The sequence below is a fragment of the Notamacropus eugenii genome, chromosome 3, assembly GCF_028372415.1.
Source record: "Notamacropus eugenii isolate mMacEug1 chromosome 3, mMacEug1.pri_v2, whole genome shotgun sequence".
Lineage (NCBI taxonomy): Eukaryota > Metazoa > Chordata > Mammalia > Diprotodontia > Macropodidae > Notamacropus > Notamacropus eugenii.
Window position 1 is genome coordinate 474,301,149 of NC_092874.1, and position 25,179 is coordinate 474,326,327.

Sequence of the window (25,179 nt, forward strand, 5' to 3'; positions counted from 1 at the left end):
CTTCCTCTTAGCATCTCCTTAAGCACCTTGAGAGCAGGAACATCTCACTTTTGTAGCTCCAATGCTCCTAGGCACTTCATGAATGTTCCATGATGACTGATTCAACCATGTTTATCTCTCTTTTCTGTTACTGCTGTGAGGCAGGGTGCAAATAACACTGGTCTAGGAACCTGGAGGCCTGAGTTCTAATCTTGACTCTGACTCTGTCAGTCTGTGATCTCAAAGAAGTTTCTTAACCTCTCTCTTCAAGACTCAGTTTTCTCATCTGTTAAGTGGGGGTACTACTGTCCTGTAATGACCCTAATTCTCCTTCATCCCACAAATTCAGTCCAGCTCCCTTAACAGTATTGCTCACACCTGGCCTTGTCTCCACATCCATAGTCAATGTCTCCATCCAGGCCCTTAATCACCTTTCCCTGGTACAGATCAGACCTCCTGCCTTTGCTGCTCAATCAACTTCAGTGGCTCCCTATTCCTTCTGGGGTAAAATATAATTCCTCTAGTTATTGTTTTTAACCCTTGGTAGTCTGGTCCCAGTCCATCTCCCCTCCCAGGATTCCAGGTTCTCACACCTAGATCCGGTTTCTCTTTGTTCTCACTCCACCCTCTTTCTGGCTCTGCCTTTGCGCCTGGTGTGGGCTGTCTCCTTGACTCTGCCTTATCCGATGGATGGAGCTTGTATAGCTTCTACTTCCGACCCTAAATGCACTGCCCTCCCTCCCCACCTGCCTCATCTGTAGCTGCTTGTATCTGATCCTAAAGGATTAAATACAGAATGCTCTGGGTGACCCTCAAAGTCCTTCACTATTCACCCCTCCTGCCTTTTCAGGCTTCTCACCTCTTACTCCCTGAAGTGGACCCTTTGGTCCAGTGCCCCGGGCCTCCATCTCTGGGCTCAGGCATGTTCTCTGACCTCCCCCTACCCCCATTGCCTGGAATGCTCTCCCTCCTCCCTGGATTATTGACCTCTTTGGTGTCTTTTATGCCCCAATTAGAATCCCACCTTCTACCTGAAGCCTTCCCTAGGCCCTCTTCATTCCAGGGCCTTCCCTCCATTAATTATTTCCCATTTATTTGCAGATTGTTTCCCTGCTAGATTGTTGGGTCCTTGAGAGCAGGGACAGTCCTTGGCCTGTTTTGTGTCCTTGGGGCTGGTCCTGAGCCTGGAACCTTATAGGCACTAGATAGATGTTTACTGACTGATTCCATTTATTTGTATGTAGTTCCTTTATTTTTATTCTGCATCTTCTTTCCTGCATCCTTGCTGTTGCCTTCCTCCGAATGGTAGGAAGCCCCTTGGCAATGGGGCTCTTTCATTCTTTGAATTTGTGTCTCCAGCCCTGGCACGGTCCTTGGCACACATTAGCTTTTTGAGAAGTGCTGGCTAGCTGACTGTCTCCCGCTTCTGGTACAGGGATGATGGACGATTGATTCTCTTGGAATCAATGTCACCAGCGGGGTAGCAGGTGAAATTTTGCTCTGATTCTTTGAGGACCTGGCCCTCTTCCTTTGATTCAATTCAATAAGTATTTATTCAGGAACTGAGATATGAAGACAAAAAGGAGGCTGCCCTTGGCCTCAGAGAGCTTATGTTCTCTAAGGAGGTCAGGTGGGGAGAATGGGAAAGTAGATAAATAACCACAAAATCCTTACAGGGTAATGGATACCAATGGATACCATCCACCAACAAGCTCTCAAGATAATGGGGGTGGGGGGTGGGCCCAAACACATGGGGAGATCATGAACAGCTTCATGTCACAGATGACTTCTGAGCTGAGCCTACACAAAGAGCAGTGAATTCCACCAGGTGGAGGTGAAGAGGGTTGGCTGGGCAAAGGCAGGAAATGAAATGTCTTCCATGAATGAGGTGCCATTTTGGTTGAACTATAGCTTGTATTAGGGGAGGAATGTCAACTAGTCTAGAGAGATAGGTTGAAGACAGGGTATAGAAGTGGCTAAATGGATGAATTTTATTTTATTGTAGAGGCAATAGGGAGCCTGTGAAGGTCCATGAGCAAGGGAGGAATGTAAGCACTATACACTGGGAATATTCCTTTGGCAGCTCTGTGGAGGATGGCTGAAAAGGCAGAAGTCCAGGGTAGGAAAACCAATGAGGTGGTGAAAGAAAGGACTTTTTGAAGATTAGAGGGGAAGGGGCTGTTTCCAGGGTTCCCTGGAGGCCTTAAAACAAAGCCTGGATGATCCCTTCATATACAGGGGAGCCATTTTCAGGTACACTTTGAACTAGAATCCCACCGAGCTCTCCTTTAATTCCAGAATTCTGCGATGCAGTGGCCCTGGTGAATTTTAGGGATGTGGGCATAAAAAGAACTCAGTAAGCCCTCTCCACCCCCAAGGCATCATCCCAGAGATGAGGGAAGGCCAGCAAATGGAATCCAAGTTCTGTGGTTCTAAATTGTCTGTTCTTTGTGTGTGGGACAAGAGAGGCCTGATGTGCAGGCCAGGTAGGGAGTGATCTACAGGCAGGACACGCTAACTTCCATTAAGTAACAATCAGGTCAAGCATTGACTGTTGGGTAACAGGGAGCTCATTACTTTGCAGTTGATACTCTGCAGTAACAGGCCCTGGGGATTCATGTCCCTTCCTCCATTTCAAGCTGGAGCAGGTCAAGTTAAGAAAGAATGCTCAACCTGACCTTGTGGGCAGTGATGGCACACCTGACCAGATTCTCTGGTCTTATCACCATAGCCATACCACTGTCTTTCTCTGGTCCAAGGAGGTGTGCTGTTGACCTCTCATGGTCCAAGAAGCATCCTGGCTAGACCTTGGGGTGTGGGAGGGGTAGGGAAGCAAGAATGGGACTCAGAGGAGGGACCCAGGCATCTGGGCAGCCCTCAGCCATGACCTTGATTTTTGCTGACTCTCCCGGAGGAGAAGCATCCTCCCTCCCTCCCTCATCCCCTAACCCTGACTCAAAAGGCTACAATGTGAATTCTAGTCAGTACACCCAGGGCTACCAAGAATGTCGCCATGGCTGAGGGGTGCTGTAGAAAGCTGGTGGAGCCATAGTGGGGAAAGGTTCTGGCCTACAAGTCATTCCTTCTGTGTTAGTAATCTGTAGTTCACATCATCCTCTCTCTTACGTTTGGAGAGTATGATCAGTGCTAGGTTACTGTATCCATGTGGTGAGTTTGCAGTCAGAGGGCCTGGGTTCTAATTCTGCCTTTGCCACCTGTTTGACCTTGAGTGAGTAAATTAAGCTTTAGGTCTCAGTTCCTTATCTGTAAAAAAAATAAATAAATAAAAATAAAAAGGAGGAGGAAGGGAATTGAACTAGATTTTTAATTCTATCTGTGTAAACTTGGGTAAGTCATTTTCTCTTGACCTCAGTTTCCTCATCTATTAAAATGAGGGGGTTTGATCAGGGTAACCTTTAAAGCCCCTTCTTAGAGGCAGATGGGTGACTCAGAGGATAATCATGTCATTCTTGCAAAATCACAGGAACTTAGAGATCACCTTATTCAATGCTCCTCAACTGTATTCATTATACCACTGCTGGGTACAAGTCTTGTGGGAGGTTCTATGTGGGGGTGAAATCCTTGGGAGTAGGGAAGGGATGGGCAGGTTGGAAGCACAGTGGATAGAGCACTGGTCCTTGAGACTGGAAGACCCAAGTTCAAATTTGACCTCAGATATTTGCTAGCTGTGTGACCCTGGAAAAGTCACTTAACTTTGTTTGCTTCTGTTTCCTCACCTGTAAAATGAGCTGGAGAAGAAAATGGCAAACCACTCAAGTATCTTGGCCAAGAAAATCCCAAAGTGGGGTCATGAAGAGTCAGACTTTACTGAAAAATGACCAAATAGCATGCCGGTGATACCTATGTCAGCTACCAAACTCACACAGTCAGAAATATGCTTTGGGAAGGTTGCTTTGGTAATATGTAGGATGAGTCAAAGTGGGGTAGGACAGGTGGTGGAAAATGAGGTAGAGCTATAGGAGGCCCTCCATTTCAAGAGAGTTAAGAACGCTGTTTTTTAACTTTAAAAAATTCTTTATCATTCAAGTTTAGTCTATAAAGTCATACATTCATGACAAACTTCCCAATGACTTTCCCCTGCATCTCACTACCTTCTTTTGTAAAGTAATTAACTTTTGCAAACATGAGTGTCTCTTCTCACTGTTCTCATTGAAAAATTGAAAAATATTTAAATTAAAACAACAAGAACATAAAGCCTTCATAAACAATAGGTATAGTCCGGCAAAACAAAATCTTTTAATCTCATTGTGTCTCTGGCAACGTGGCACATTTTATGTGAAGACCTCTGTACTCATCATTACGGTGATCTGAGGTCTAGAGCGTTTCAAAGTCATTTTTATCTCTCATGTCATTGTATAAACTCTTCTCCCAGTCCTGCTCGTGTTTCTTTGCGTCACTTTATTGGGGTGATCTTCAGTTTTCTCTCACCCTATTCTTTTTGTCATTTCTTAGGGCACAGTGATATTCCATTTCATTCATATGTCACAATTGTTTAACCATTCTGTAACTGGAGGGAGATCTTTGCATCATTTACAGTTTTTGGATGTTAGAGAAATGGCTGCTATAAATACTTTTGTACATAGAGAGTGATTCCAAAGTATTAGTGAAGTTTTAGGCTTTACAGTTTCAATGATAAAATATTTGATATAAATATTTTAAATTTTTTTATGTAATGCAATTTAATATAAATATTTAATAGCTTTTAATAAAAATGATTAAAGCTTAAAACTAGTCTAAGATGTTTGGGACCCTCTGTATAGGTCTTTTCCCCATTTTTGTAATCTCTTCGTAGTAGAGGCCCAGTAGCGGTAGAGTGTGTCAAAGAGTAGGCACAGTTTTGTGATTTTCTGGACTCCATTCCAAATTGCCTTTCAGAATGTTTAGACTAATTCACACCTCTACTAGCAATCCATGAGTGTACCTGTTTTTCTTTTCTTATTTATTTATTTATTTTATTTTAAATTTATTTATTTAATTTTTAACATTCATTTTCACAAAATTTTGGGTTTCAAATTTTCTCTCCATTTCCTCCCTCCCCCCACCCCAAAACACTGAGCATTCTAATTGCCCCTATCACTGATCTGCCCTCTCTTCTAACATCCCTCCCTTGCCTTGTCCTCATCTTGTCTTTTGTCCTGTAGGGCCAGATAACTTTCTATACCATTACCTGTATTTCTTATTTCCTAGTAGTAAGAACAATACTCGACAATTGTTCCTAAAACTTTGAGTTCCAACTTCTCTTCATCCCTCCCTCCCCACCCCCTCCCTTTGGGAAGCAAGCACTTCAATATAGGCCATATCTGTGTAGTTTTGCAAATGACTTCCATGATAGTCGTGTTGTGTAAGACTAACTATATTTCCCTCCATCCTATCCTGCCCCTCATTGCTTCTGTTCTCTCTTTGGATCCTGTCCCTCCCCGAGAGTGTTGACTTCAAATTGCTCCCTCCTCCCTCTGCCCTCCCTTCCATCATCCCCCCCACCCTGCTTATCTCCTTCTCCCCCACTTTCCTGTATTGTAAGATAGGTTTTCATACCAAAATGAGTGTGCATTTTGTTCCTTCCTTTAGTCAAATGTGATGAGAGTAAGCCTCATGTTTTTCTCTCACCTTCCCTTTTTCCCTCCACTGAAAAGTCTTTTGCTTGCCTCTTTTATGAGAGATAATTTGCCCCATTCCATTTCTCCCTTTCTCCTCCCAACATATTTCTCTCTCACTGCTTAATTTCATTTTTTTAAGATATGATCCCATCCTATTCAATTCCCTTTGTGCTGTGTGTGTGTGTGTGTGTGTGTGTGTGTGTGTGTGTGTAATCCCACCAACTTCCCAGATACTGAAAAGTTTCAAGAGTTACAAATATTGTCTTTCCATGTAGGAATGTAAACAGTTCAACTTTAGTAAGTCCCTTATGACTTCTTTTTGCTGTTTACCTTTTCATGCTTCTCTTCATTCTTGTGTTTGAAGGTCAAATTTTCTTTTCAGCTCAGTTCTTTTCATCAAGTATGCTTGAAAGTCCTCTATTTCATTGAAAGACCGTTGTTTCCCCTGAAGTATTATACTCAGTTTTGCTGAGTAGGTGATTCTTTGGTTTTAGTCCTAGTTCCTTTGCCTTCTGGAATATCCTATTCCATGCCCTTCGATCCCTTAATGTAGAAGTTGCTAGATCTTGTGTTATCCTGATTGTATTTCCACAATACTTGAATTGTTTCTTTCTAGCTGCTTGCAATATTTTCTCCTTGACCAAAGAACTCTGGAATTTGGCCACAGTGTTCCTAGGAGTTTCTCTTTTTGGATCTCTTTCAGGAGGTGATTGGTGGAGTCCTTGAATACTTATTTTGCCCTCTGGTTCTAGAATATCAGGCCAGTTTTCCTTGATAATTTCATGACAGATGATGTCTAGGCTCTTTTTTTGATCATGGCTTTCAGGTAGTCCCATAATTTTTAAATTGTCTCTCCTGGATCTATTTTCTAGGTCAGTTGTTTTTCCAATGAGATATTTCACATGATCTTCCATTTTTTCATTCTTTTGGTTTTGTTTTGTGATTTCTTGGTTTCTCATAAAGTCATTAGCCTCCATCTGTTCCATTCTAATTTTGAAAGAACTATTGTCTTCAGTGAGCTTTTGGACCTCCTTTTCCATTTGGCTAATTCTGCTTTTTAAAGCATTCTTTTCCTCATTGGTTTTTTGAACCCCTTTTGCCAATTGAGTTAGACTATTTTTCAGGTGTTATTTTCTTCAGCATTTTTTTGGGTCTCCTTTAGCAAGGTGTTGACCTGCTTTTCATGTTTTTCTTGCATCTCTCTCATTTCTCCTCTCAGTTTTTCCTCCACCTCTCTAACTTGATTTTCAAAATCCTTTTTGAGCTCTTCCATGGCCTGAGCCCACTGAATATTTATTTTGGATGTTTGAGATACAGAAGTCTTGACTTTTGTGTCTTTCCCTGATGGTAAGCATTGTTCTTCCTCATCTGAAAGGATGGGAGGAGATATCTGTTCACCAAGAAAGTAACCATCTATGGTCTTTTTTTTTTTTTCCCTTTTTTGGGCATTTTCCCAACCAGTTACTTCACTTTTGGGTCCTTTGTCAAGAGTAGGGTATGCTCTGGGAATCTGTGAGATCTCAGTTCCTCCAAGGTAGCACAATCAAGTGTGTGGATGCAGAGAGGGATTTTTATGCCCAGAATTTTAGCAGTTACCTCTCCACAGCCACCTGGTCTCCAGTTCCCAAGTCAGCACTGGAGGCTGATTTTCAGATTAGCTGGATGGGCAGGGCCACCATTCAGTGTGAGACAAAGACCAACTCCCCCAGGGCCTCCACACAGGGCAAAGGCAAGACTCAGCTCTTCAATGCTCCCAGGCGTTTTTACGCTCCAGCAATGGAGCTGCCATATGGGCTGCTGTGCAGGCTCTGTGGCTGCTGCTTGCTGCCAGAGCTATGGGAAGGCCCTTCTCTCTTCTTGGCCTGCTGATAAAACCCCATCACTGACCTTTGGTGCCTATGGGCCAAGGGATCTGAGGACCCGCTACTGAGACTGGAGATTCCGCCCCCGAGGTGTCCTCCTCCAAGAGTCTAATCGCACTGAGCCCCTCGACCAAGGCTGGGCTGGGCATGGTGTTTGGCTTTGGGTACAATGCAACTGATGTTTCCGTGGACCTTTCAGGTCACCATGGGCTGGAAATCTCCTCCACTCTGTTGTTCTCCATTTCTGATGCTCCAAAATTTGTTGAGAGTCCCTCTCTACAGGTATTTTATGGGCTGTGGGGAGGACCCTGCATAAGTATGTATTTCTACTCCGCCATCTTGGCTCTGCCCCCCCCATACCTGTTTTTCTAGAGTCCCTTCAACATAGGTCATTTTTCTTTTTTTTGTCATCTTTGCCAATCTGACAGGTGTGAGATGGAACCTCAGAATTTCTTTAATTTTCAATTTTCTAATTATTAGTGAGTTGGAGCATTTTTTCACATTGTTGATAGCTCAGATTTCTTCTTTTGAAGATTGTCTATTCGTATAATTTGGCCATTTGTCTTTTGGGGAATGGCTCTTGGTCTTCTAAATTTGAATCATTTCCTTATATATCTTCGCTGTGATATTTTTATTACAGAAATTTACTTCAAATATTTCTCCCCCAATTACCTATTTCCTTTCTAATTTTAACCATGTTAGATTTGTTTGTGTAAAAACTTAGTAATCAAAATTTTCCATTTTATCTTTCTAAATTTATCTTTTATCCTGTCTCTAGAGCTTGTTTGATCATGAGCTCTTTCTCTACCCATAGATAGATCGAAAAGGTAGTTTCCTTGCTGTTTGAATTTGCTTATGATGTCACCATTTATTTCTAAGTCATGTATTCGTGAAATTTGTCTTGATATAATGCTTTGAGACATTAGTTTATACCTAATTTCTTCCAAGCTGTTTTCTAGTTCCAAGACAGTTTATGTCAAATAGTTTAGCCTCAGGCTGCGATGTTTGGGCTTATTGAACATAGTGCTATTATTGTCTCTGTTTTTTCTGTATGTTGTATGCCATGGCATGCAGGGCCATCTCCAATCCCCTTGATCTATATCTTACCACTGGACCCACATGGCTCCAGAGGAAACAGTAAGGCTGGTGACTTTGCACATCCCTTCCTCACTTAAATCCAATTCCCTTGCAAGTCATGGCATCACCTCCCTGATGTCTTGGTCGTCTTTGAGAACGAAGAATCAACAACAACATATGGTACACCTAATGTAGTCCACTGATTGATTGGTCTGGTTTTTTTTTAAACCATTACCATATAATTTTAATGATTACTGTTTTATAGTGTTCTAGGCCCCCTTCTTTGCCACTTTTTTCATTATTACCCTTGAGATCCTTGAGCTTTTGTTCTTATAAATAAATTTATTTTTTTTTTAGCTTTTATAAAGCTAAGATAACCTTTTAATAGTTTGCTGTAGAATGGAATCATAAATAAGTTAATTAAATAGCATTGTTATTTTTATTATTTTGGTTCAACCATCCCTCTCATAGCTATGAGCTCAAGCTACTCATATTTCTCCAGTTAGTTAGATCTGTCTTTATTTCTTCAGTGTTTTATAGTTGGATTTTTATAGTTCCTTGGTGTATCTTGGTTTATTGACTTCCATATATTTTATAACTTATGTAGTCTTGAATGGAATTTCCTTTTCTAGCTTCTTCCTTCTTGATTTTGTTGGTAAGATACAAGAATTCTAATGACTTATGCAGTTTCATTTTATGTCATACAACTTTGCTGATATAAATTTTTTTATATTTGACTCTTTAGGGCTTTCTAAGTAAATCGTTATATTGTGGAAAAAGTGATTGTTTTGTTTTCTCATTGCCTATGCTTATTCCCTCATTTTTTCTTTCATGGTTTGTTGCTATGGTTAGTCTTCCTGGGACTGTGTTAAATAGTAGTGGTGATAAAGGGCACCATTGCTTTGTCCCTAATTTTATTGGAAAGGTCTCTAACTTTATTATATATGATGTTTGCTCTTGGTTTTAGAAAGATATTATTTGCTATATTAAGGAAAGGTTTATTTTTATAGACCTTAATTGCTCTTTATTCCTTGTTTTCTTGAGTTTTTATTTTTAAACAGAAATTAATTTTGGATTATGTCAATCATTTTCAGAATCTACTAATGTAATTATGTAGTTTTTATTATTTTATGTTATTAACATGATATATTATATTTATAGCCTTCCTTTTCTTGAACCAATCCTTTTTTTCTGGTATAAATCCGACCTGGTCATAGTATAACCTTTCTAATATGTTGCTGTAGTCTATTTGGTAATATTTTATTTAAATTTTTATATCAGTGTTAATTAAGGATATTGATACATAGTTTTACCTGCTTTGTTTCTCCTTGTTTAGTTATCAACTCCATATTTTTATCATAGAAAGAGACTGGTAAAATTATCTCTTTTCCTATTATTGCCAACAGTTTATATAATGTTGGAATTAGTCTTGGAATGTTTGATAGAATTTACTTGTAAATCTATCTGATCCTGGAATTTTTTTTTAATTTGAGAATTTATTTGTGTCTTGTGCAAATTTCTTTCCCTGACGTTGAGTTATTTAAATATTCTTTTGTTAACCGGTACATTTAATATTTTTCTACATATTCATCCATTTGCTCAAAGTTATTAATTTTATTAGCATGTAATTAGGTAAAATAATTTCTGATAATTTCCTTTATTTCCTGTTTTATTTTTTCAACTTTTTTTCATTTTTGATACTAACAAGTTCATTTTCTCCTGCTTTTCAATCAGATGAGCTGTTCATTTTATTAATTTTTCTAAAACAGCTTCGACTTTTACCAATTTCCTTTTTTGCTTTCAATTTTGTTAATTTCTTTTAAAAATTTTACAGTTTCTACTTTGTTGCTTAGTTGAGGGGTTTGAATTTGTTATTGATTTGATTCAAAGTTTTTTTAAAAAATTGAGTGTTCAATTCATTCATTTCTTTCTCTTTCTTGATTGATGTTTTTAGAGATATAAAATTTCCCCTAAGAACTGCTTTTAATTGCTTCCCATAAGTTTTGGTATGTTGTCTTTCATTCATATCATTTCCTTCAATGAAATTTTCTATTATTTCTACAAATTATTTTTTGACCAACCAAGTTCTTTAAAATTATTTTAATTAGACTCCAATTACTTTTAATTCTTTCCTCAAGAACCTTTATTGAATATAATTTTATTGTATTGTGATTAATAAATGATGTTTAGTATTTATGCTTTCCTACATAGTTTTTGTAAAGATGTCATTTAAGACTGGGAACTATATAAATTTCTTTGTATTCCCATTATTTAATAACTGGAGATTTATTATCTCTAATTTTTCTAAGGTTCTATTCAGGTTCTTAACTTATTCCTTGTTTATCATTTTTGTTAGATTTGTCTAGGTTTGAGAGAGGTACAATCAGTTCTCCATTACTTTAGTTTTGTTTTCTATTTGAGAGTGCTGTTATTGTTTCCTGTTCTTCATTTTTGAAGAGGGCCATGACATCAGGAAGAAGATGCCATGACTTGCACATGAATTGGATTTACGTGAGGGAGGGCTGTATAAAGTCATCAGCCTCACTTTCCCCTCCAGAGCCATCAGGGTCCAGTGGGAAGATATAGATCAGGATGACTAGAGATGGCCCTGGATGCAGTGTGAGACCATGGCCTTTTCAAGCTTTCGAGAGTGTGATACTGGGATGACACAGAGAAAGGAATGGGAGCAGTGTGAATAGATGGTGAGGAGACCACACTAGTTGTAATAGAAAGTTTGAGTTGGGGAGTAGTGGGAAATAGAACTGGATGGCTAGAGTGAGTCCTGATTACAAATGGCTTTGAAAAACAAGAAAAGGAAGTTTAGACATGATAATGATGTACTGGCCATCCCACATGCCTAGAAGGCATCTCCCTCTTCCATTTTTCCTTTCTCTTCCTTCCCCTTCTTTTTTCTTTTTTCAAGATTTATCTCTAGCACTCCCTCCCCAAAACAGCTGTTGTGTTCCCTCCTAATCTATCTTGTATTTAACCACTTTCTCTTTCTATTTATTCTGTGTATTTGTCTATGTATTTATATATTCTGTATGTAACCATATACATTGTCACACACACACACGCACGCACACACACACATGTATGATAAGGTGCTATTTTTGTCTCCATTTCACAGTTGAGGAAACCAAGGCAGGCAGAGGTTAAATGAGTGGGCAACGTTTCCTTCTCTGTCGTTGTATCCCTGGGGCTCTGGAGTATAGGAGGTATTTAATAAATGCTTGTTTACCGAGTGATTGATTGCTAGAGGATGGCCTCATGTTGGAGGACAGTGTGAAGGAGGCAAGATGGTGAATTTGATCTGGGTTAGCTTCGGGCGCAGACCTTCTGTTCCTCCGTCTCCAGTTTCTCTTCTAACCCAGCCAGATGTGTTTCTAGGGAGGGGAAAGGGCATTCTAAGAGAAAGCATGCTGCCTTCTGATAACATCATTGTTACTCTGCAGGTAAAATTCCATGTTCAGCAGTGACTGTTCCAAACAAGGGCCCTGTTAACCAAACCCGTTTAGTGATTTGGCGGAGCGCCCGACCAGACCTTGTTGGTTGGTTTCTGTGAAGTCTGCAGGAAGCCCAGCATGTAGGTCAAGTGCATTCTTTCATCCCTGACACCCGTGGGGCAGAGAGGAGGGTGCCTTCCTTTTGGTCTTGATCCCCCTCCCCCCTCACCTGCCTCCCTTCCCCCACCCAGGGAAGCTGAATAGATGAGGGTTGTTCTGCTAAGATCTGGAGATGCTGTGGCAGCAGGCAGCCTGGGGGTTGTGAACATGATCTTGACTTTCCTTCCCAGCCTACTTGGGGACCTGGAAAACCTATAGAATCATAAATTTAGAGCCAGAAGGGACCCCAAAAGCCACGCAGTCTAACCCCTTCTCCTCTGGATTCTATAAGGAGTAAATGTTGGAAGCCCCCAAACAGCATTTAGAGAGGGGGCCCAGTGCAGTCTCCTCTCCATTTCCCGCCAGGTGAACCTCCCCCTCTGCTGGGGACCTCCTTCCCTCTCTCTCCTCTACCTGCACCCCGTTTTTTGCTTTTTTGTGTCATTTTTCCCCCGTAGATTGTAAACTCCTTGAGGACAGAAACTGCCTTTTTATTTGTCTTTGTATAGCCCAGTGTTTAATGAATACAGTACCTGACACATGATAGGCCCTTAGGAATCTTTATTGACTGACTTCCAGGTTGTGAAAGACGTTTATATTTGATCTTTGGGTGATGGAAGTCCCTGGAATTGATTGAGTGAGATGGTCAGATCTCTGCTTAAGGAAAGTCACTCTGGTAGCTGAGTGCAGGATGGACTGGAGGAGAGAGAGACTGGAGGGAGGGAGGCCAGTGAGGAGGACTTTTCAATAATCAGTGTAAGATAGGATGGTGGCCTGAACTTAGACACTAGCCGTGTGAGACAAGGGGTTGGATTCGACAGATGTGAGGAAACTGGTGATGCAGTACTTAAAATACCGTTAATTCATTAAAATTTAATTTAATTCAATAGGACTGAGAGGTGGTGCATTAGTGCCAGCTCTGGGCCTGCAGCCAGGAATATCAAGTTCAAATCTAGCTTCATATACTTATTACCCATGTGACCCTGGGCGAGTCATTCCACTTCTGTTTGCCACAGTTTCCTCAGCTGTAAAATGGGAATAGTAATAGCACCTCCCTCCCAGACTTGTTGTGAGGATCAAATGAGATAACACTTGTAAAAACACTTAGCACCTGGCACACAGTAGGCACTATATACACGCTTATTCCTTTCCCTTCTTTTCTGATGGTACAATTTGGCAACTGATTGGATATGTGGAGTGAAGAGTCAAAGATGAGGTCTAGATTATGAGCCGGGGAGACTGAAAAAAGGCAGTAATGCCTTTGCCAGAAATAAGGAAGCGTAGAAGAGGAAAAGGATTGGGCAGGGTGGGGGGTGGGGGGAAAGGATATGGGTTCAGCTTTATATTAGGATTAAGATGTCTCCAAGATATCCAGTGAAATGTCCATTAACCATAGTGGGCTGGCGGTACCTGGAAGTGGAAGTCATCAGTCTAGAGATCACAGCTAACCTGTGGGAGCCGATGAGGTGACCAGGAGAATGGTGCCAAGGGCAGGACTTTGGGGAGACTCCCACTTAGGGGGCATGGTATAGATGCTGGAGGAGTGGTGAGATGGAAGGAGAACCAAAGGAAAGCAAAAACCTACCAAGGGAGGGAGGAGAGAGTATCCCAGAGGAGGGGTGATCAGCAGTGCCAAACGTCACCTTTGTTGTGGATAGACTTCGTTTGAGAACTGTACATGTTATCTCACTTGAACCTCACAACAGCCCTAAGAGTTAGGCTGTCTATTTACACCCATTTTGTAGATGAGCAAACTGAGGCTGGCTTCTCCAGTCTCCCACAACTAGTAAGCGTCTGAGGCAGGATTCAAACTCAGACTTCTGGACTCCAAGTCCCACTCTATCCCCTCTTTCCACTGCACTGCCCAACTGCCCAGTAGACTGTGTACTCATCTCAGTCTTCCCTGACCACAGATGTCTAGCCAATGAATTTTTAATCCCACTTGAGTTCTTGGTCCTGGACTTTCAAGGCTTTGCACCAGTCAGTTCTCCACCCCCTCCTTTTCCTGACCTTCCTCGAATAAGCTGTTTATATTCTATAGCCAGACAAACCTACTCATCTCTCTTGAGACTGCTGCCTAGTTCTCTAACTTTCCTCATGATAGTCCATGATCCAAGGATGCCTTTCCCCCTTCTCTGCTTGACTTGTTTCTTCCCCTCTCTTTTTTTCCCACTTAAATTTTGAAAAAGTTTATTTTAAATTTTTTATCGTTTTTTAAAAATAAACTTCTCTTGCTGCATTTTGTTTTCTGTCCTTCCTGACCTGGGGCCCCACTTGTCCTGAATGAAGATGGACCCTCCTGGCACAATTTCAACCCTTCCTGACCTCCTCCCTCCATCTCCAGGTTTTGGATCAGGAACCCTGAGCTATGATCAGATTTCTTGTCCCTAAATGAAATGTATCCATCTACTTGGTTCCCTTTTGTTCTTCTGGCCTTCCCACATTAAAGTGCCTGTTCCCGGTCTCCACTCCCCTAGCATAGTAGTTCCCCTTACTGGAGGGTAAGCTTCCTGAGGGCAGGGGATGTCTTGGCTTTTCTAGGAAAATGATGACCACTTAGATTGACACAGACAGCATTTAATAAATGGTTTTTCATTCATTCATTAACAGAAAATTACCCTTTCCCTGCCTCCAGGATCTTATTCTGCCTAGGTGAAAGGGGTCTATAGAGGAGCCAAAGAAAGTCTGCATTCATTTCTAGGCCTAGAGGCCATACCGAGTCTGGAGAGTTGTTTCCCCTTTCTGGTCCGATTTCCTCCTAATCTACAGGAGCTGTGTGGGATTTTTCTGCAAGGTATCTTTGAGACATTCTTCTGATCTCAAGTAACTAATCTCAAGTAACCTGATGGTCCCTCCATATTTAGTGACTAAATGGTTAAGGGACCTGGATACTGTCTGAAATTCCTTTGGTTGTGTAAGACAGTCTTCTCAGCTTATTATTATTAGTTTGTCAGGAAACATTTTTTTTTCAATGAAAATACGGATGGGGTGTTGGTTTATTTAGTCTTTTTTATAATTAATTAATTAATTTTTAGTTTTCAACATTCATGTCTATAGGATTTTGAGTTTGGTAAGGTGCTGAATAACTACATTACTTTAAGTAGAATTATCGTTTTTATGTTAGCTTGGCCTACCCGCAAGTAGCTGATGTTTTTCCAATTACTTAGATCTGACTTTGTGTGAAAAGTGTTTTATAATTGTGTTCATATAGTTCCTGGGTGCAGTTAACGTTGATTAAGTATTTACTGCATGCTAAGTACTGTCCTAAAAGAGCTAGGGATACAAAGAAAGGCAGAAGGCAGCCCCAGCCCTAGGGGAGCTCCCAGTCCAATGGGGATGACGAGCAGACATTTATGTCTGTGTACTGGGTGGTTTGGAAATAATCAGCATAGGGAAGGCACTAGAATGAAAAGGAATTGGGGAAAGCTTCCAGCCCAAGGCGAGATTTTAGTTAGCACTTAAAGGAAACCAGGGAAGTCAGTGGTCAGAGCACAGGCGGGAGCACATTCCAGGCTTGGGGAACCTAGAGCTGAAATATCTTGTTTGTGGAACAGTTGGGAGGCCTGTGTCACTGGATCTAAGAGAATGGGGACAAGGGGAGAGGTTAGAAGGTAGGAGTGCAAAAATTAGGAAGGGCTTTATTGTATTTGATCCTGGAGATGATAAGGAGCCAGTGGAATTTATTGTGTATGAAGGTGATATGGTCAGACCTGGGCTTTAGGCAGGTGGATCACCTTAGTGGCTGAGTGGAAGATGGATTGGAATGGGGAGAGACTTGAGGCAGGCAGACCCAGCAGCTACTGCCATGGTCTGGGGATGACATGATGAGGGTCTGCCTCAGAGTGGGGGCAGTGCCAGAGAAGAGAAAGAGGTGCATTTGAGAGATGCTGCAAAGGTGAAATCTGTAAGCCTTGGCACCTTATTGGATCTGGGGGATGAGAGATAGTGAGGAATTCAGCATGACTCCTAGGTTGGGAGACTGAAATAGTGGGAGTGTTGAGGTCAGGGAACCATATGTTGAAGTTTGGGGTGCTTGGGACCCCAAAATACCAGTACCCCGGGTCCTGCCCAAATGAATTTGACTTAAGCCTTCTTAAACCAAAGTAAAACAAAGTTTATTAAAGATCTGCCACATTGGGTTGACTCTTAAGGAGCCTAAGCATATGCGCAGGCGTAAGAGCCAGATTGAATCCCAGCTAGATTGAATCTGAACACCTTCATGGAGACAAGAAAGATCTTATATACAGAAAAGACTGTGGGAGGGATCTGGGGGTGGTCTAGTAGTCTGGGGTGATGGGAGGATCTTGAGGAGGAGTCCTAAGAGGACCTCGATGGGACTGGGATAATCAGAAGTTAGAACCAAGAGAGAGGGATTTCCATGAAATCAAGGGTGGGAAACAGCAGGAGGCAACAGACAACTGAGAGCTAGGCTAGGTTAAGGGTAACCAATTAAGGCATGAAAAGCCAGATTAAGTGGGAAGATTCCTGGAAGTTCAAGGGGTTTCTCAGAGTGTACCCCATCATGGGTGTACCTATGGTGGTGCCCGTAAGGAAGGCAGAAGAGGGGAAGGTTTGGGGGGAGTGTTCAGTTTTGCATCTTAAATACCTTTAAGTTTTTAACATATCTGTGCATGTCTCTATACATATGCATTTAGCATAGTGGCACTTAATAAATATTAAATGATTGACTTGTGTGTTGTTTCCTTTAAGGAGGAAGACACATGTTAGGAGCCCTGCCATGGACAATTCTACAGTAATGAGCCCATATGCCTGCACGGGAACGGAAGAAAGGAAGGAAAGGTAAAAGAAATACAAACCCAAACAAACAAACCAAAAGCTAAGCTCCCTGAGAGCAGGCACTCTGGTCGGGTTTGCCTGTACCTCATACAGTGCCTATTGTAGATCTGGTGATCGAGGAGATTTTGGCCTTCTATTCTGGACAGGCCTCTTCCCCAGCCAGGGCCCATCCTGACTTGCCTCCTTGCCCTCCTACCATTAGGGAGAAGAAGAGGGTTTTCTTGGTGGGAGTGATTAGAAACCATCCCTTCCTATCTCATCCCTACTTACTCGCTGGCTTTCTTGATGAGGTTTAACTCTATGGTCATAGTTCTTTTCACAGGGCAAAAAATAGAGATGTAGCATTTAAATGCCTATATGTGGCAGGTAGTATGGATACAAAGTCCAGGAGGTGAGTGCCTGCCCCCAAGGAGGTTACCTTCCAGTGTTGGGGATGTAACAGCCATGGTGGCCTGGAGACCTGGTTGTGACCAGAAGCTCACCTCTCTGAACATGGTTCAGATGGGGGACTGGGGTTGGATTGATGTTTCAAGGGATGCTGTCTTACTGAGCCTCCCTTGGGGAGTCCACATCCTTCTGGGTGGTTCCCTGGCTTTCTCAGCCTCTACTGCTTTGTTTTCTGCCTTAGCAGAGGATTAGATGAATGTATAAAGTGGGGTGTAGGTTAGGGTGAGTGGATGGAACCAGGAAGACTCATACAAGAACTTGACCGTGACCTGGCTGGTATCTGGGATGGCTTGGCTTCCTGTTACCCAGTGGAGCTGGTCACATCGACCTTTCAAAGCAGAGGACACTCCTGCTGTGTGTATTGTGTATCTTGGAGCTTTGGGGTGAGGGTATGTGGAGTCAGCCAACGAGCTCAGGCTTAGCAAAGAGAGCAGGATAGGTGACCCAGCTGGCAAAGGATACTTCAATAGTATGGATCTTTTGGAAAAACAGCTTGTGCCCAGAGTGATGAGCAGGCAGTAGACTTCACCAGGGAAAGGTCTCTGTCTTTGCTCCCAGAATACTGTAGGAAAGAGGAAGCTGCCCCTCCTCCAAGCAGTGGGCAGGCAGATCTGGTGTGTGTCAGACTGATCCAACACTTCTCTTTCTGGGTGGAGATGATCTGACTCATGTAAATCTCCCTCTTGGGGAAATTGGAGAGCACTTTCCTGGTGTTGGCTCCGCCCTTTGGGCTCTCAGAGTCCACGAGCTGACTTGGCTGGGCTTTTACTGAGTTTGATGGTGGATGAAAGCCTGTGGCTGTGAGTCTGTTAACGAATGAGATTGATCACCTTTGGGATGACACCTAAGAGAGAGACCACCCTACCCAGCAGCAAATGTTTGGGTGTCCCCTGTGCAGAGGCAGGGGTAGGGCTTGTGATGCCAGGGTTTGGGGCGAAGTCCAGAGGGGCATAATTCCCAGTTTGAGCGAAGGAACACACTCACCTGGGAGGAAGATCTCACATCTAAGGACACTCCTCTTCTTGGTGAAGGGGTATTTACAATTACTGACAGTGTGGAGGATGTCAGTATTCCTCTTTCCACTCCAACCTTTAGGCTCATTCCCTCCTTCCCAGTGATGGTAGGCTGGGCCCCTCCAATTCCCCTCTTTGCAGGGCAAAAACTCCCTTGTACACTGTCACCTTGGTCTTACCCTCCACCCCACTGATGCATCCTTAGGACCTCATCACGGACCCATCCTACCCTGCCCTACCACTCCAAGTTAGGACAGGAGCTCCTAGAAAGCACTGTCTTTTTCTTTTTTTGTATCCCTAGCAGTTACTGCTCTCTGCTTGGTGCCAAGTAAACACTTAATAAATGCCTTTTCCTCCATTCATCCATTTATTAGGGGTCATTTCTCCAGTTTGTAGCAGGGTCACGATTAAAATCCAGACTCACTTACCCAATAGGAATCCAATGCACAAGAGATATAGAACCAGAAAGCCTTCTTGCTGAAGGTGGGATTTGAGTGGAGTCTTCAAGGTAGTTGGGTAGTGCCATAGTGCCTAGAATGCTGGGCCTGGAGTCAGGAAGAATCCTCTTTGTGAGTTCAAATCTGACCTCAGGTACTTCCTAACTGTATGCCTCAGTTTCCTCATCTGTAAAATGAGCTGGAGAAGGAAATAGCAGACCATGCCAGCATTCTCCGCCAAGAAAATCCCATATGGGGTCAGAAAGACATGACTGAAATGATTGAAATAAATGAGAGAATCCAGGAAGCAAGAACGAGGAGTGAGAGCTCCCAGGAATGGGGCACAACTGATGCAGAAGCATTTTGTTTAGAGGGCTGCTTTAATGTAGTCACTCTTTAATGTAGAACTCTATGGGCTGCCACATCCTGCCTGCAGTTACACTAAGACCCTCGCTGCTTCTCCAGTCAACCTCTTCTAGCCATGGCTCCCTCATCCTCTCCTGGTTGGCAAGTATGGTGAGAGAAATGATTATTAATAACCGGTAATTCAGGGAGATCCAGTTCTCCCCTTCTTCTAAAGTCCTGTTTTTAAAAAATAAAAAGTTTAGTCTCTTGACGGACATTACTGATAATGATGATCTCCTTCATCTTGCTTAGACCTCACCCAACTTTACAAATAATTTAATCCAAGGTGGGGAAGCCCATTATGTTCCACTCAGGTTTGGGGGCGGATGACATATTGTTTGATTAGATCGCCCTAAGCTGAGGGTGGTCTGGCAATAGAGAACAGACTGTGTCCAAGGGTGACTGGCTTTTACTCTCAGTCCCTCATTTTAATGTAACCCACCTCCTGTTGAGGGCCAGGGTGGAGTGCGGTTGAAGAATAAGGAGAAGAGTTGACATGGTGTTGTATACCTGACACCAGATAGAGACAATGAGCTTTGTGGCAGCATTGGCTTCCTCTGCGTCAATTGGTTTATCCGTACGTACAGTTTATTGGATACTTTAGGGGAAACTGTTGTGGTGGTGGGAAACAAAGTTGATGTTTTTGAAACAAGATTGTTCATAAGATGTGATCATAGGTTCATTTCCATTTGTGTTACTCCTGTCCATTATAATACCACCATACATGATTTATAGATCAGGCCTCCAAGGAAATCTTGACCCCCAGGAAGCTGCAAGCACGATTTGGGATTATGTTGCTAAAACCAATCCCTTTGCCTCCCTGTTCCATTGGCTCATATCTATATCACCTCTATCCCTTTATTTCTCTGTATGGCCACCTATTCGTAGGTGCCTTCTCTCTCAGCAAACCCAAGTACCTTATCTCCTGTTACAACATAAGAAAAGGGGAATTGTTGGCCAGGGTGGAGTGCGGTTGACTCGATCTGGATAGACCTTGAGGGAAACTGTTCTTTGAGACTGTGCTCATTATCATCCGGAATGGCTCTCCATGCCCCCCAGATGTTGCTGTCTCCATGAGACAAACAAGAGAATTACAGAAAACAAGGGGTATGTAAAATAGATGCCCTCTAGGCTCACAGTCTTTAAGATAAGACGGATTAAATCACTAGGGCAGGAGACAAGCACAATGCCACATAGGCTTGCAGTTTCTGTCTATAAATACCCGGACCCTCAGATTAATAAATGGAGTTGGTCTATCTTCCCCCGCCTCCTATGTCTTTCTTCTTCACCATATCACTGATCCATGTAGGGATGCAGGCCATCCGCCACAACCTCCCATGGTATCAACCAATCAGAGCTGATTGCCACTCCTCCTCCAAAAAACATAGAAGCCACCATGATTGTCTTTGGCCTAAGAGAGATGGCCAAATGACTATCCTTTTATTAATAATGTGCTGGTCTTGTTAATAAAATGATTCAAGTACCCAGAAATGTGTCTCTTGAATGTTTTTAATTGCCATAATGGTATTCCCTAGCTGGGAAGACTGACTTTTTTAACCCTACATATAAACTTTTCATTTATATCTCTACACCTTCATGTTACCATATTCAGCCCAGTCTTCCAGCCTGCCTGGGTCTTCCTTGATCCTGAGCCTGTGTGTCAGCTACTCGCCCCCTGTCACTTGTACTATCTGCAGATTTGAATCAGCATGCTCATGGCCATACCCAATTCATTGAGAAAAAGCGATGAATAGTTAATTCTTTAGTTTGGTTATTGAATCCTCTTTTCCAACATCCCTGGGAAATTCTCTTGCAGGCTTTCCTGAAACAGGATGCTCACATTCTCTTTGTCATAGGTTCTGGGAAGCCCAGCAATTCGGAACTTTTCTTCAACCTCCAGACCTGCCACGTTTTGTTGCATAAAATTCAAATCTTGTTCTACTAGAATAATTTTGTGGACTCATTCTTCCGCCCCTTCTGTTATTGTTACTATCTTCTCCCTTACTAAAATAACTCTGATTTTCATTTGATCTATTAAAATGACTTTTTAAAACAGACTTTTCTAAATGTCTTAAGTCAAAACAAGCGTTTATTAAGCACCTACTGTTTTTCAGGCATTGTGCTAAAATGCTGGATTTGATTTTCCTCCTATGCTGAGATTTCTTAATGACACATTTCTTTCATCTCATGATGCTTTATTTCATTTCTTCCTTATTATCCATTTTATTTATACCTTGAGAAAATTCTAGTTTTGATCTTGGTGTTTTCCTCTAGTTACTTTCATGTCTTTTCTTAATGTTTGTACTTTTAAATATTTTTGTTTGTTTCCTCATCTTATTTTTTCTTTCCAAAATCAAATTTCTCTTGGGGGTTACTGGGAGTTGTGGGGTGGGGGGGCTTTTGGTTGGCATTTCCTTTGCTGTTTTCTGAAGGGAATGTTGTGCTGTTCCCTTGCCAGCTCTCACTCCTGTCTTCCTGGAAGTCACAAAGGCTGTTGAGGGCTAGAACGTTTGTGTGCATCCTTAGCTAACCGTCCAGGGCTGGTCTCAGAGAAGTTCAGCCTCCAGAGAGGATCATGAATAGGACCTTGTTGCTGGTGTGCCTTGGACAATGTGGGGATTTTACTGATGACTCAGAGCAGCCATGAACCCACGGAGCTAAAGAAGAAAGGAGCTGACTTTGATAAGATACTGAAACCTTGACATTTCAGCTTTTGTTGTCATTGTAAGTTCAGGGTAGGGTTTCTGTCCATGAGCGTTGGGTCCCTCCACTCAGGGAGAGATTCCAGTTTGGGAACTGGAGGCTCATGGTGCCAGCAGGAGTGGGTCTGGTGGTTGCCGTTATTTTAAATTTGGAGAATGATCCTCTTTGGTCTCAATTGGCCTGTTGGGCAAGTTTACCCATATTTACTACAAAAGGGAGTCAGCTGATGTTTTTCTTTTCAGGATGAGGGCTGGATTCCTTCCAAGGGCTGGTAGAAGGGAGCTCATTTACAGGCGGGAAATGTTGCCTAACTCCTTCAAGTGCAGTTTGACAGCCTAATAGAAAGAGAGGAGGGAGGAAGGAGGGACAGAAAGAGGGAGAGAGAAAGAGGAGAGAGGAAAGGGAGAGAATTCATTAGTGCTGCCCAATCCTTCAAAGGGAGCTTGACAGTGAGAGAGAGAGTGGGGCGGGGGGAGGGAAGGAAAGGAAAGGGAGGGAGGGATTCATTATCTGAGGCTTTGGCCAGCCTATCTTTATCTGCCATAATTATTGGGGAAAGATTTAAGAGCAAACGATACATGGCCCAGAATTTTTGAGGGAATTGAAGTTGTCCTTGCTGTAATGATGCCTTTTCCCTTTTAGGGGTACTTCTCATGTCTCAGTGTGTCTGTCTATCTTAGGGGAAACAAGTTCCGAAGTCACATGACCAGGCTGTGACACAAGGTCCCCTTTGTCCTCCCCCCAGCTGAGCAGCAGGAGGTCATTATCATTTCCCCAACACCTGCTTATCAAAATTGTTGGCCTGTTCTTTGTATAGACTACTGCTGCCTTCCCCCACCTCAGAAGGGGCAACAGATAGATAAACCGGAGTTGGTTGGGGGAAAGTAGTGCTAGAAGGAAGGGACAAAGGAAGGAGAATGTTTGCTGGAAGCATGGCCCCGACTGTATTTTGTTGACAAGTGCTCTCCTATTTTTTGCCTAAATGGATATGTGATAATAATGATGATGGTGATGAGAGTGGATTCAGAAAGCACCAAAATACAAATCTGTCCCTAGAGACACTGACAGCACGGTGAACACCTTCCGCAAAAAGGAGCAAGAGAATTGATAGGTGTTCTGAGATGACAAATAAGTTAAAACTTGGCAGAAATACCAGCTACAGACACCACTGCAGAAAACAAGACTGAAAAGAGGTCCCCATCTCTAGACTTAGGAACTACATCCGGATGGAGTCTGTGAGACAGCTCAGATTCAGGATTGGAACCAAAAAGCCCCTCTGTGGGCGATGGTCACATGAGCTCAACCCACAATAAGTACAAGTAGGAGCGTCAGATGGATGTGGATTTATTTACAGAAACAGAGATTTATGATAGAAATGCAAGACTAGGTTATTACCCTCAGAAATTACAGAAGAGTTGTCCTTTAAAAACCTTGGTGCTTACTGGGTCATGCAGATTTTGTACTGGGAAGGGTAGGGTAATTTAGAAGGGAAGGGTAGAAAGTAGGGAACTAAAAAAATTTAGCTTCTCTTACATAACAAGTGGCCAGAAATATGCTTCAGAAGCTCCCTATCCTTCATAAATTAATTGCAAGAAATCCTTGTACTACAAGTTTGTTCAGTCATTTTAGTCGTGCCCAACTCTTTGTGACATTTTGTGGAGTTTTCTTGGTAGAGATACTCGAGTGGTTTGCCATGTCCTTCTCCAGCTCATTTAACAGATGAGGAAACTGAGGCAAACAGAGCTAAGTGGCTTGTCCAGGGTCACACAGCTAATAAGTATCTGAGGCCAGTTTTGAACTCAGGAAGAGAGTCTTCCTGACTCCAGTCCTGGCCCTCTATCCACTGTGCCACCTACCTAACCCCCACATATCCTTTAGAATTCAAGTAATCACCTGTACTGCAACCAGAGCGTTATTGCAGACAATATTGCGGGCCACAGTTGCTTGGACATAACATTGACCCATAAAAGTCTGAGAGCATTGGAATAGATGCCAACTTACTGAATGCTCAAGCGATCCAGATTATGTGGAATAAAAAACAAAGAGACCCAGCAGAAGAAATTATGTGGGAACCAATGATCCTGTATGCCGCAGGAAAGTTCCAAAAGATGCTTTCCATGAGCCTCCGGAAGATGAGTTTGCATTTCCACATATTTATTCCATAAGGCCTGCCTAGTAGGCATCTGGACATTAAACGCAAAATAACATGAATGGGATAAAACTTGTCTTGGGGTTGTTTCCATCTGAATGCCATCATATAGAAAATGGGAAAACCAAATTGCTCACGTTTATGGAGCACTCACTGTAAGGCTGCTAAGTGCCTTGTACACATTATCCCATTTGCTATAACCTTTGATTCTTTGCTCCAAGCAGTAATAATGGTAGTTCCTATCTATAAAGGGGTTTATAATATGCTAGCTCTTTATGGGTACAAAGAGCTTTCTAGACGTTGACTTATTAGAGACTGGCAATAACTGTGTGGTGTGAGTAGTGGGGTGGGGGTGGGGGGGCAGGAGGTGACCATGAGCAGATCATGTATCATCTCTATGAAGTGGTATGGATAGAGGCATCTTGGTGTAGGGGACAGAGGGGTGATCTCTGGGACAGAAAGACAAATCATTCAGCATCTCTCAGTGCCCCAAACACTCTAGCAAGGAGTCCCAAAAAGTCTTAAGGAAGCCTTGAGCTTTAAACAGTTACGCAAATGTCAATCACCATAATTATTGCTATAATGTAGCATTAGTAATAGTAATAAAAGTCTCATGATAATATAATATTATTTCAGTCTTTAAATAATGAAGGATACTTTACAATTTGAGAGTCCTAGAGCTTGTGAGGCTCATTTCTGGTCTACCTTTTTTCTTATTCTTCCTCATACATAGGCTTGGGGTGTAGTATTCCTCATGGAAGCTGGAGCATTTATGAGCCAGCTCCATCTGCCCATGGCCCCAGCCCATGCCCGTCCTGTCCACTTTGCTTGGGGAAGGACAAGCCCAGCTGCACATGCATTCCTTATGACCACATGAGCTATATTTTTAGGGGCAGCTGTTTTGGTCTGTACAGTGTGTCCGTCTGTTGAAGGGAGTTCAGAGAATTGCTCCCCCAGACCCACCCTGCTCCCATTGCCTACTAGGATTATTGGGATAGATTGGGGTGTGGACAAGTCATTTGTTTCTCCCTACCTGAGATAGTTTCCCCTTAGAAAGATGAGGAGAGAGCTGGGCAAAGAGTGAAGG

The 25,179-nt window shown here is 42.5% G+C and overlaps 1 protein-coding gene across 5 annotated transcripts in view; it reads left to right on the forward strand.

The window, feature by feature from the left end:
- ARHGEF3 (Rho guanine nucleotide exchange factor 3) overlaps window positions 1–25,179 on the forward strand; it is a 301,074-nt gene that overhangs the window by 16,177 nt on the left and 259,718 nt on the right. For 2 of the 5 annotated variants that reach the window (XM_072598996.1, XM_072599004.1), the window contains exon 2: window positions 16,852–16,941. In XM_072598996.1, the coding sequence (XP_072455097.1) occupies window positions 16,852–16,941 (90 nt within the window). Of the gene's footprint in view, window positions 1–11,991; window positions 12,123–14,776; window positions 14,936–16,851; window positions 16,942–19,241; window positions 19,352–25,179 lie in introns of those variants that run through there. The other 3 variants (XM_072598997.1, XM_072598998.1, XM_072599000.1) reach the window with 3 other exon arrangements.